Genomic DNA, 13,771 nt, shown 5'->3' with positions numbered 1-13,771 from the left:
TCTACAATCAGGAATATTGGTAGAGTGTCTTATGGGTTTTATACTGTTTTATATATGAATGTTCATATTTTTTACCTGGGCATTTAGAACAAATATTTAAATAATTTTGTAAAAAAAAAATTTAGCTGATGATAACATTCAAAACATTTTTTTTCTTGTTTGATGAAAGTAGTTACACAGTTGACAGATATATACTACGTACGTAGTTATGACTTTATATTTTTTTCTAAGAATGTGTACAATTTTAATATCAACCTCTTTCTAGCCGCAACAAATAAAACTTATGAAAGAATCTAAAATATTTAATGCAATATAAGAAATTTAATTTCCCTTATAATGGAACTTATTTTCAACAAAAGTACTACGTAGCAAAAGATTATAAGAGCTATAATTTCAATTCTTATCTCATTTTCGCAAACAGCAATTAAGGCGAGAACGCTTTGCGACAAAGCTGAACGTTTTCATAAGTCGGTCGCTTCCGTTTGTATTTATTATGAATGTAGAGTTTTACAGTGGTTCCGTGAGCCGTCGCCGATACCGTGGGAAGCGGCGGGGCGCGAGGTGAACTTGCAATTTGCCTTTATTCAGCATCTGCCGGCGCCAGACAGCGCAATTGCATGATTTCGGTTCAGCATTACGCTTTGAGAAAAAGTTCCATCGTTAAAGCGTAGCGAAGATTGCTACACTAAGAATACGTTAGGCGTTCTGTTTTATCGTGTTACCATTATTCCGATTTGAATTGCAATGCATTGTCTATGCATGCACAAAATAACATAAATTTAAATAAATAGCAAGAATCCACTTTTTTGTTTTAAAAATGAATTAGAATAATTCATTACCTTTTTGCAGAATTTCCGAAAAATTTATGATAATAGGATTCCACCAATATTAACATGGAAAACGTCCAAAAACATTCTTAAAAATAAATTAGAATATTGATGTCGATTTTGTACAAAAGTGTGGGTCAATTTTAAAAACATAGTCTATCATTCGAATCTGTGATTTGAATTGTTAGTATCCTGTCGAATTTGGTAGGTATATGAATGTTGTAAATTAGTATACATATATAAATTAAAGACTAATGTAGAGCCACGTGTCCATGTCCGTGTGCTTTACCTGCCGTGCTCGGTGCTACCTACCTTCATCGTAATTTAATTTTCTATATTCATAAACTAAATAGGTAATATGGATACCACGTGTTGTATTTTTTATATGGTAATTGATTTATAATTTAGATGAGAATTTGCTAGATAAGATTTTTGATTTGGGATACATGCATTGAGATGAACACTGAACAGGTAAAATTTTCTCTTGATTTTGTTGTATTATTACATAATACAACAATTTTATAACTACCTACATTATTTAGTTTTTATAATTTATATTAAAGTAATTTCCAGTTCCTGAACTCCTCCACCCGTTCCCCGCGATCCTGTAATAAACTCCTATTACATGTTCCTATTCACAGATCTAACTTCTATGACTGTTCCTTTACGGTCCGTGCTATCAGGCTGTGGAACAGTTTGCCCGACAAAATCAGAAGGGCAGGGACATTAAATGAGTTTAAAAAGCAGCTAAGTTACTATTTATCTTTATAATATCCGTATGTATGTATATGTATAATATATGTAGTCTTATACTTATTTACTTAATGATTTTTGTGTTCTGCACTATCAACCTCATCATAAAACGTAATTCTCATGATCCTCGACTAAAGGTTGCCTGGAAGAGATCGCTGCTTTAGCGATAAGGCCGCCTTTTTGTACGTGTTTGTTTGCATGTGTTTTTTCGTATTGTCTCCTTGTTTTGGTGCAAATAAAGTATTTTCATTCATTCATTCATTCATTCATTCATTCATTCATTCATTAAAGCTTTCTTTTGAAATGCTCAAGTGTAACGAATTCTTCATAAATTACTTTTGTTGCCAAAAATAAATTCATAATATCATCTAATATTAGAATAACGTATGAAAAATAAATCATTTCAATTTTTACCAGTTTCCTAACAATGGCTTACTGTCTGCTTTTAAATGTTATTATTCTACCAATTGCATGGGAAATTATAATAATCTTTATTTAAGTAACATTCGCATTCAAGTCACATGTGATAGGGGTCATCTATTAACGAGTGGGAAGTGTTAGCACGTGCCACCCGCATCTCAGCGGATCGTTTGATGTCACCGCACCGATGGCGTGCGGTCTCTGCTCGATTGAGGCGATTTACGTGGGAACTTCCACACCGATTATCGTTATCGCCTCGTGATCACAATCGGTAACTTTCAGCTTTGCTAAAAGTGTAAGAACGTCCGTGTAATGGAAAAATGGATATAGAGCTCGCTATATCAAGGGTCATTGGGGTTTCAGGTAAAATTGTTAAAGGTATAAATAAACGGGTAATTTTAATTTTAATACATATTGAGATGAATAAAATTAAATAGTTTAAATGGTTTACTAATGGTAATAACTAATAAGTAGTGAAGGTCATATATAGCTTCGTAGAATTTACGTACAGGATTAGATAGGTACGTTATAATATCTATGAAGGTGTGAAATTGGTATTGGAGATCCCCATTCTTAATATATTATAATATTCCTAATAAATAAAATCCTTTGGAAATCATTTTTCTCTACTCATTCAACAAAGCATGATTAGTTTTATTACCTACTTTGAAAGGAGTCTTTCCTTACGCGTAATTGATATAAAATATTAAACTAACATAAAGCAAAGGTGGAAAATAATCCTGATAGGTAGTTAGGTACCCAATAAAAACTAGTTAAATAAAAAATAAAAGTTTGGTATCGCTATACATCGTCTTCCCGAGATCCGTTAAATAAATCTGTCTAATCGCCTCGGTACCGAACCTCGCATTGTCCAGACATTGAATGCCTTCATTGTCTACAGAAGTTACAAAAAGGACTTTAGTTCAACGCGTTAAACTGTTTAATAGTTTTACGAATCTGTTCTTTATTTGTTAGGATTTAGGGGTCTTTATCCGGCACCAACTGATTCAGATAAGATAACACTAAAAAGGGAGATGGAAAAGATTGATGTAACGGCTACTAGCGAGTTTGCGCACGTGCTAAAGCCGGCTGCGCATCTTGTACTGTCTTCAACTTGTAAAAAATTGGACAATAACGCATTGAAGACGGTTCCTTTCTTATAAATATATTTATAACGAACTGAATTTGTAAAACGTAAAAGACTTGTTTATCTTCTACAAACGGTTCATAAGCAGCTAGCACGGTAAATATTTTCTGACGTCACCGTATCGAAGACAAAGGTCTTCTAAAATGTAATTTTGCATATAATTAATTATTTGTAGTAGGTATTTAACTTCAGCACACTTCGGGTAACACAAAAGTCATCTAAACCGTTTAGCTAGACGTGGCCATAGAGGAAGGATGTTTATCTAAGAGACGTGGCTAGACCGTGCACTTTGCGCGATTGCGCGTCAAACTGGAAGTTTCGTAGATACCTATAGTTTAACAACAATGTATGGCAATAACGTTGTAGTCGTAGGTATAACTTATTGCTTACTAAGCTTTTCAATTGGTTTAATTTAAGTGTTTTATTTTATTTTCAACAGCTTCTGCACTACTTATAAGATTCGCAGAATTCGGAAAGTATTGAGACAAGACTTTAATAGATTATCGGGTATTTTATATTATTAATTAATTATTCATACTGAAAAGATTCATCGCCACTGTCGTCTTGAACGCAAGGAGTATCAATTTATTCCTATAGGCTGGGAAAACGTAACACATTGCTAAATTACGAAGTTATAAATTAATATAATTACGGGGTGCCTAGGCCCTTGTTTTGTCGCAAAGATCGTGGGCTCGTTGCTATGATGGCTTACAGTAATAATTATCGGCTATCGCCCTTATTAAGTTATTCAGAAGCAAAATCTTATTTATTACGCAATTTGTAGGACAATATGTCTGTTGAATTATATAAACATTAACTAAGTGAAAACAAAAAAATCAGCTTGTTAGTAATCATTTATGATGACCTCGTTATCGATACACTTTGGAAAGGGGGACTCTTTCAACCAACCATAGATTTTGTAGGACAAATATTTTTTCGAATACTTAATTTAGGTAATTATCTTGAGATTGAACAAAAAAATTCAGTTAGTAATAAATATTTGAGAACCATAAAATCAAAATTTTTTATCCTTGTTATCTCTGTTAGCTACCACAATCGAGACTTTCGTACACGAAATTATTGGGCGTCTCATCAAAATAAAGCTACAAACGGAAAATTAGCTTGATAGTAGTCACTTGCAAAAATGGGCGATGTAACCTGAACTATACATGTTTACGTTTTTTTTTCAACCATCCTCCATGTTGAACCATCCTCGTACTTCAAGGAATAGATTCCGCAGCGCGCGCGATGACAGAATTTTTATTAAGGAATTTTGTACACCTTGGGTTACATTATTGAATTTTTGGTAAGGATCTCTAATTTTTTTTGAAATGCAATATAGTCTATGTTGCTCAGTGAAGATGCAGCTTTCTAATAGTGAAAGAATTTTTGAAATCGGTCCAGTACTTTATGCGTGAAAACCATACATACCTACATACATCATTACAAACCTTTCCTCTTTATAATATTATTAAAGAAGTATAGATTTAGTGCATGGGTTTAATGTTTAATTAATGTTTACATTCTTTCCCATTTCATAAACAATTTACACATATCTATACTGTCTTCTATACTAATATTATAAAGCTGAAGAGTTTGTTTGTTTGTTTGAACGCGCTAATCTCGGGAACTACTGGTCCGATTTGAAAAATTCTTTCGCTGTTATATAGCCCATTTATCGAGGAAGGTTATAGGCTATGTGTCATCACGCTACGACCAACAGGGGTGGAGCCACGGGGGTGAAACCGCGAGCAGCAGCTAGTAGTTAACATCATAAACTAATTTGAAAAATTATACAATAAAAATAGGAGGAACTCCGGTATCTGTGGTAGTATAAACTGTGCTATAGATACCTGCGCCCACCCCTCAAATTAAACTAGAAATGACTATGTTATTTTTAAAATTAAAGATTAAAATTAAAATTACAGTTTATTACAATTTCATTACTTGGAGTTAAAATTACATTACATTTCAACAAACATGAGTGTGTAAGAGTGAGTATGTATGGGTGTGTGAATGTGTGTATGCGTTTGTGTAGAATGTGTGTGTATTTTTTTTTATGATCTTTACAATCACATTTACAATAATAGAGCTTCAGTGTCCTCATATTATGATAGTTTTAATAGATATTCCTTTAAAATCGGTTTTATCTTATTACAGGTTAGAGAGTAAATAATAAGAGACTTATTTATTTTGTTACCTATATAAAAATGAGCTACCATGGCATGGGTGTACCAAATCTCCTCGTACTCGCACACCTCTACAAGATTTGTTGGATTCCGTTATACGGTTATAGCAATCCTACCGCTTAATTTTAAGGACTATTTTTCAAAATTATTAATTAAATACAAGATTAAATATTTGTCTAAAATAGAAACCTAAAGTAAAGGATTCAATTCAATTCAATTTCTTCGAAGAGTGGAAATTTTCTGTATATCTAATAACTATACACACCTTTTAGAATTAAAAAAATAATTGGCATAATCTATCATCTGTCAACTTTTCATCCAGATATATTATACAGTGCGACATAAAAGAGATGAAATTAATTAATTTGGAACTAATTTTTTTTTCATTATCTGGCAACCCTGAATTATCAATGCAGCTGTCAAGTTGAATAAAAATTTGTTGTTTATTTGGTGAAGTTGAGATAAAATTGTTATTTTAAACAAGAAATTTACTCAAAAAAGGAGAAATCATGAAAAAGGTTAAACGTAGCGGTGTCCGTGATGCCATATATAAAGTTTTCATTCGGTGTTTCTCATAATTTCAAGCTGAAAAACGAGAAAAATATTTGGAAAACGTTTACAGACGTACAGCAGATTATACCGGTGAGATTCCATTTATTTTTGCTCAGTACTACGTAAAATAGAATATTCCATTAGTGACGAGTGTTTAATGTACGTATCTATGGCGATTATTACGTTTTTGAAATTTAATTTGAGGTTATTTGTATGTAAACAAAAACTAGTTTTTATAGTGCGACCAGCACAATTTGAGTCAAGAAGTTATATCCAATCCAACCAGCCTTAAATAGTATAGTGATAACTATTTTCATACAGCTATCTATGAATCCTTACTTGCTACTTACTAGAGTGGACGCAGGGATCCAAAGTGAGTCTTGGCCTCCGACATAAAAAAAAATAGTTTTAAGCTACTAAATAAATATGTTAAATGTACTACTTGATTTTATTCATCTTAATTCATTTGTTATAGGGGTTTCTGAAAGCACAGTACGCAGGATAGTGGAGCAAGGGAGTAAAAATGAAGGAGAATATCTACAAAAAATAAATAAAAATATGTAGTTTTGAAATCACCTTGTTTTTTTTTACCTGACGGACCCAGAAGGAGCGTAATGTGTTTGAGCCTTAGGTTTGAGCTGTATGTATGTATGTTTGTTTGTTCGTATGTTTGATTCTATGTGCGCCTCTGCAGTCTAAATGGCTTGACCGATTTCTATAAACTAATTCCAAATACATTTAAGTAAAATTTGACCTAGGTAGGTACCATATTTAAAATACTAATGTATTTTTGTCTTAAATTTACACGATGATGAATGAAACAACTTTAAATCGCGGTATTTATTACTTTTTATTTTTTTGATTTTTATTCTATAGTATCAAGATTGCTTGCGTCGCAGTATCAGTGTTGCTATATGAGCGACGGTGGCGCCCTCATTTTTTGTCATCTCTTTTGTGTCGCACTGTAACTTGACTTTCGTGTATGGATTCCCTACCTTTTACTTGACACTGGCAAATAGTTTTAGCTTCTTGCCATAACAGGAAAAAAAAAAAAAAAAAAAATAACTTGACAGTGACGGTGACGGCAGACGTACCTATCTCAATCTCATAAACCGGCTGTTGAAAAACAAAACATTTTTTGAAATAATTGTGGCTACCTGCAATCACCGATAGAATAGCAATAAACGGTTATAAAATATTATACTGTTGACTGTGGATTCATGAAGCTGAAGAGTAGTGAGTACATATTTAAACCATTTAATACGTTAATAAGTAGTAAAATCGCATCAGAATGTCGCAAAAACAGAAAAAGAAATCTAAAAAACTAACCGACAAAATGCGGGCCTGTCACATCTCATCCCCTGACGAGAAGCCGCAGAATTCTGGTACTGTACTGGCCGAAACTTACGATATAACGCTGGCTTCCAAGTGGCCAAAACTTAAAGAGAAGGTGCCTGATATTTTTTTACATCAACCTATTGATTTTGCCCAACATGTGCGTAAACTTCTTTCCTTAGGCATTCAATTTTATAAACCATTCTTGAGTCGCTACCATACAAAAATAACTTGCTTAACGTTTGGTGATCACAAAGCTATGATACAATATTTTGAGAAGAAACAATTACCTTACCACACATTTGGACATCCAAGCAAGCGTAAAATGAAAATTGTTATCAAAGGCCTACCGCTAGGCATTGATTTGAATAAACTTAAAGCTGAATTAAAAGCAGTTTCAATACCAGTGATTAGAGTCCATACAATGTACAGAAGAGAAAATATAAAGGACACCAACTGCCTTGTTTTAGCTGTGGTACCATACAGTGAAGAGGGTAAGAAACTTTTACAGGTGAAAAAAATTTTAGGATATGATATTAAACTTGAACCACCGATCAGTAAAACAAAGCAGTGTCACCGCTGTCAGATGTGGGGCCACACTCAACGATACTGCCATGGTCAAGTGAAATGTGTTAAGTGTGCTGGGGAACATATGTCCAAGAAATGTGAACGAGACAAGGACAAGGTACCACCTAAATGCGCCAATTGCAGCGGAGAACACACTGCCAACTATAAACAGTGTCCATGCTGCCCTGATTCATTGGTGCACATCCTATCTCAAGTTCAGAAGAATTCCAGAATGAAGGTCCTTTACAGAATGTCTGAATTGGTTACAACTGATAATGTGGAAAGGTTATACAAAAATAAATTCTACAAGCCTGTCAGTGCTAATGTAGCATTATAATATTTATACATCAAAGTACTTTAAGGTTATATACTGAAAAACAGAAGGAAAGCATCCTAAAAATTTATAAAAGGCATGAAAATGTTTGTGATATTTTTGGTAAAAACTAAGTTTAAATTAAATAAAAACTATTTTGAAAATTAATAAGTTTCATTTAATACTTAAGTACATGTAAAGATTTACAAATAAGTCTTATACTAATCTTAACTATATATACAATCTTATTTAATATTAGATGAGATTACTTTATTTTACAATGCTTTTAAGCTTTGCTGTATACTATTTTTTAAAGCTGTATCACTGGACTCCACACCATCACTAATTTGGGTGACGCGGACCTGAAAATACATTGATTGTTTTATTATACTTCGTTACAATACATTTACAATTATTTTGTCCAACAAAGAGTGACTGAACTCATCTAGATCAAGAAATTATTGTTTAAATTCCAAAAGCCAAATCTAAATCTATGTTTTTTAAATATTTGGTTGCAAGTTGTTCTTTATTATTTTATTACATTTCCTTATTTCCCTTGCTTATGGTAAAAAGGGAATATTTATAAAAAAGTTACCTCAAGTTTAATATTTCTAATTGGAGACCTCCATTGTTCATCAAGTTCTGAGAGAACTCTGTCTAACGTATCTACTAGCCTGTCAGCATCTTGTGTTGTGAATACCATTGGTGGTTTGAATTTTAGCACATTAGCGTCAGGTCCATCTCGACTGATTAGAATTTTTTCTTCCCGCATTCTGTTAACAAAGTATTTATTAAGGTCCATGTAATTTTACCAAGAATATTAGAGTATTCATGTGTTTAACAAAATATATTTAGTTATTTTTAAATTTGAATGACCTAAAACTACAATAATGAAATGTTGAACACAGCTTTTAAGTAATGTGATTTTTAGTTACTCTCTATACTTTCGTATAGTGTTTGTATGTGTAATTTCATATCCGAAAATTGAGTAATCAATTTTTTTTTCTTTAAATATTTTTCGAAAAATACCGTGGCAAAATAATATACCTGTTGACTATATGTTTAGCTTCAGCTGTAGCGGGTGTCCTTGCGTCTCTATCAGTCACCAGCTCGACTCCCACAAAAAGGCCTCTCCCCCGCACATCGCCAACCATGTAGTGCTTGTGTTTGAGCTCTTGGCATCTTGCTAGTAAGTGGTTGCCGACGCGGAAGGCTCGCTCCATTAGACGCTCCTCTTCTATGACGTCGAGCACTGCGTTCGCTATGGCGCAGGAAACGGGGTTACCTCCGTACTGTTGGGAATAAATTATATTTTAGTAATAGTTGTTACTTTTTGTTAATCACATAGATTGTTATAAGGTTGAAGAGTATTTGAATTTTGATGGCTGGGGACGAGATAATCTCGGAAATAACTGGTAAGGTCGAATTAAAAAACTGTGTTCGTTAGTCTATTTATAGGTAAACGAAGATTGTTAAATAGTGTCTTGCTGTGATCAAAAGGTGTTGTATAAGTTTTAAGTCTGTTTATAGTATGCAACTGATTTTACCGGTCAATAACGTTATTGACTGGTTCAGGGTTTTGACTGTAACATGTATACTCTAAAACTACGGCATGTAAATAATGCTACAAGAAACTAACCGTATTAAAATATTCCACCCCGGTATCGGCGAAGCTTTTCGCAATTTCCTGAGTTGTGATAACCGCAGCGACTGGATGGCCGTTTCCCATAGGCTTGCCCATTGTCACGATATCAGGGATCACGTCCTGCGTCTCGAATGCCCACATGTGCGTGCCCACACGACCGAAACCTACTTGTACTTCGTCCGCTATGCACACACCACCGGCTTCACGGACATGCCTGTAGAATATTTTTCCGTTTAGTCTTTTTAACATTAGGGATATTGGCAATAATATATTCGTATTTTGTACTTTTAAGAAAATATTAAATTAGGTAAAACGAATAACGATAGGAAAATAACTTACTCGTAAGCTCGTTTCAAATAACCATCGGGGGGGAATATTTGTCCGCCACAACTTTGCAGGCTCTCAGCAATAAAGGCACAGACACCTCCGTTTTTCTTAGTTGCTTCTTTACAAAGCTTTCCGACTTCATCAGCATATAATTTTCCTAATTCTTCTTCGGATTGTGAATCATTGGGGTACGTGTACTTTCCCCTGTATATATCCGGGACCGGGGCCTGTATTTAAAACAATTACTTATAATAACCATTTCATAATAGTAAATATAAAATGTCTAGGTATTTCATAGTAGTAATATAAATGGAATCCTCAAATATAATATTTTCCTAATTCTAACCACGCAGCTGGCAGTCCTTTGAGTAAAACGCTATTTATATTCTTATTTAATAACAAAAAGTATTAACGCAATAAAAGACCAAATGTTACTCCTTCATAATAACTCCTTATATATTAGCGAATAAAGGAAAAACATGAACCATAAACGTAGTCATAACTTCATATTTTTCTCATATTGTGCCTCCGATACATAACGGCATAATAAGCATTAAAGGCAATAAGTGGCGAACAAAAAGTTTTTTACGTTCCATATTAATAGGAGCCATATTTATGTGCCAAACACTGCCTGCAAGGCACATAAGAAATGTTTTAGGTATATCCAGACAATTTCGAATTTAACTAATATAATGAAATAATTGAAGGTATAGCTACACTATGGGGGAGTAGCCAAGGCAACTCACCACGTGAACCCACTCTGGCTTCTCTGGCCCTCCTGGTAGGTTCAGTTTGTAAGGAGAGACATCAATCATGGAAGTAAGGTGCCCATGATACGCGCTGGAACAAAATGGCGCTAGTAGCACCCACAAAAAGGTCCTAACTCTACACTCATACTTCACCAGTCACGAATAACCTTTCATTTTGGCTGCTTTGTACATCAATTATTTTACCGCAATAATTAACAATTTTCTTTGTGGAATAAAACACACAGGAGAATTAAATATTCTACTTTGTATGAAATTACAATGTTTCACAATTTAAATACAAAAGTTTTCAGCACAGAATACAATTTAATAATAAGTTCTGTAATTAAGTATGATAAAACAGGAGAAAACTTTAGAATAATTACAAAGTCTTTGATTTTCTAATCAATCAGCCAATTTCTTATTACATTCTTCACATCCATACAATAGTATCTGCAACCCGACTACAACGAAAATACTTTAATGATACTTACTGGTCAAGTGTAACAACATCCTTCTTCTTAGTGTGAACTTTTGCTAGCCTTAGTGCCAAGTCATTAGCCTCGGAACCCGAATTAACGAAGAAGCACACAGACAATGAGCCGGGCATAGTTTTTACAAGCCTTTCAGCTAGGATCACAATTTCATCGTGGAGATATCTGTTATTTGTGGATATCAAAGACATTTGGTTTCTTCCAGCTTCTACCACATGTGGATGGCAATGTCCCACTACAAAAAGTTATTACATTATAGTAGAAATAAATTCAAAAAATGGAATTTAATGTATGGAATTAATCAATAATTGAAATTAACGGAAAAATAAAATAAAACTTATATAAGGATAAGTAAATTTTTTTAACGACAGGCCACTAGGTAAGGGTAATAAACGAATTTCATTACGTTAATGCGATAAATAAATACAAATAGAACGTCAGATATCGCTATCTCAAGCCAGTCAAGAATTCGAGGATCACGCATGGCACATGCACTGTTATCAGTATTAATGCATTATACTAACCGTGTGCAACGTTATTGATGCAATCGAGATATCTCTCGCCCGTTTCGTCATACATGAACTGGGCGATCCCGCGAACAATTTTTAACGGGGATGAACGGAAAAACAGCTGGCAGGCGGATCTGGAAAAATTTACAGTTTTTAACCACTCCTTTTAGGTGTATGTAGTTTTTACAATACAATGCATGATGTTTGTTTAAATGTGGATATTTGGTGGGTATACGTGTATATTATAATAGATAATGTGTTTTAGTTCAGTTTAGTTTGAGCATTTCTGTAAACAAAATGAAATATAACTAAAAAAAATGTATAACTAGGTAGTTTGCACGAAGTATTTTTATTGTTTGCTCATTTCTAATTATGTTTACTAAAATATTAGAGAATCTAATGTTTCTTATCGTATTAGAAATGTAACAAACAAATGATAATAAATGATAAATCTCTCAAATTGGCAAAAACAAACTATTGTGAAGTGAAAAATAATTATAAAATTATCAAATAACACTGTAACTGTATACTGTAATAAAACTGAAATAATAAAAGCGTCTTAAAATATATCTAAATTTGATATTTTACAAGTCCTTACCCGATGTATTTTTCTCGAAGTTCGATGGTTTCAGATTTTGGTTTTGATTGTAGGTAAGCCATTTTATCTTATATCTGAAATAACTGAATAGTCAGCGACGGAGATAGATCACAAACATCATTTTTAAAAATTATGTTTCGACTATAGACTTAGCTTAGACCAGGCATTTAGACGTATTTAAAGAAATAGGAATGTAATTTAAATGATAAATAGTCATTACGTCATGTTGCAAATTCATTAACTTTATAAAGAAATGATTACAAGAAGATACTGGCAAAAAGTTAATGATCGCTTACAAATTAGTACCTATGGTAGTTAGTTAAATATCCAATCAACCAAAGTAAAATATGTAATAAATATTATTATCTAGATACTTACTATATATCACGGAAACTAAACGTAAACAGTAATAAATGTTAAGGTTTGATTATTTATTAGTCACGTGCGACTACGAGCAAGGAATGCTACAATACCTTAAGCGTAAGATGATTTTATAGAGGCAACGAAGGCACGCCCTCGCAGCGGCCAATGGAAACAAACACATATACTTACACATTATCAGTGCAATAAGTTGATAAGCTCGCATGAACACAAAAGTCGTCGACCACGCGGCTGACGCAGGCACGCCATGGAACGACCGCATGGTCGGTCATTAAGGAGAAGTTACCGGCTCGGTCGCTTTTCTTTAATAAATTTGAGTTTATTTCTATTAACCTTGTAAATTAATAAATTTTTAACAAATTAATTAATAGTGTTATTGACAATAACGAGATAGTAGTGTTATTAAGTACCTAAGTATATCTAGATATTTTTTTTGGACTGCTTAAATGTTATGAGTTTTTCACTTCAGCAGCAAATAAGCGACTTATTTATAGTTTTATTCAAATTGGAACATGCAAGGTTTCTCATTGCAACTTAAAACAAACATAAAAAATAAATAAGCATTATAACATAGGTATGTAATAATTACCATCTCAGCTCTATTATGTAATTATCGGTTATAGATTTTAATTTTTAATGATCAAGAAATTACTCAGTGTTCAGCTACATCGATAATGTTAATTGATAATATAAAAATAAAATTGTCTTATTTAAAGTTATTAACCCAAATATAAGATAAACATGGACGTAACACATTATATGATAACGCCGGCTTAATATCCAAATAATTATGCAGAAAAGTTTAAACACATAGTAACGTTAGCAATTAATTTAATAGAAAACGTTCTAAAAAACTTATTAGGGTTCCTCGACATTCGCAAGGGAATCAAAACCTACAGGACAATTCCCGTTAATACAGAGTCTATAAATTTGACACGAAGCAACGTCTAATAGCACAGTTAAAGGAA

The 13,771-nt window shown here is 33.2% G+C and overlaps 1 protein-coding gene and 1 long non-coding RNA gene across 2 annotated transcripts; one reads left to right on the top strand and one right to left on the bottom strand.

Annotated features, from left to right (window-relative positions):
- Nucleotides 1-5,673: 5,673 nt before the first annotated feature.
- Nucleotides 5,674-6,456, top strand: LOC123693140. The gene is made up of 2 exons (XR_006751658.1): nt 5,674-5,978; nt 6,364-6,456. It is a non-coding gene; the product is annotated as an uncharacterized LOC123693140 (long non-coding RNA).
- Nucleotides 6,457-8,258: 1,802 nt separating this feature from the next.
- Nucleotides 8,259-12,926, bottom strand: LOC123693127 (alanine--glyoxylate aminotransferase 2-like). Its single transcript, XM_045638090.1, has 10 exons — nt 12,801-12,926; nt 12,423-12,496; nt 11,840-11,958; nt 11,316-11,550; nt 10,822-10,915; nt 10,088-10,302; nt 9,743-9,962; nt 9,151-9,395; nt 8,699-8,876; nt 8,259-8,465 (listed from the first exon to the last, which is right to left on the bottom strand). The coding sequence occupies exons 2-10, from the start codon at nt 12,482-12,484 to the stop codon at nt 8,379-8,381; spliced, it is 1,455 nt and encodes a 484-aa protein (XP_045494046.1). The 5' UTR covers nt 12,485-12,496; nt 12,801-12,926; the 3' UTR covers nt 8,259-8,378.
- Between the last annotated feature and the right edge of the window lie 845 nt (nt 12,927-13,771).

This window comes from Colias croceus, chromosome 7, assembly GCF_905220415.1.
Source record: "Colias croceus chromosome 7, ilColCroc2.1".
Classification (NCBI taxonomy): Eukaryota; Metazoa; Arthropoda; class Insecta; order Lepidoptera; family Pieridae; genus Colias; species Colias croceus.
Note: the sequence above shows the minus strand (reverse complement) of the source record. Positions and strands in the feature narration are given on the sequence as shown.

What these genes read in the sequence shown, in the direction of transcription:
- LOC123693127 (XM_045638090.1), bottom strand. Translation starts at nt 12,484, where the DNA reads ATGGCTTACCTACAATCAAAACCAAAATCTGAAACCATCGAACTTCGA. An exon ending in TATTTGAAACGAGCTTACGA is followed by an intron (nt 9,963 to 10,087) that starts GTAAGTTATTTT and finishes AATATTCTACAG; the next exon opens with GCATGTCCGTGAAGCCGGTG. An exon ending in GCTAAACATATAGTCAACAG is followed by an intron (nt 8,877 to 9,150) that starts GTATATTATTTT and finishes CTTTGTTAACAG; the next exon opens with AATGCGGGAAGAAAAAATTC.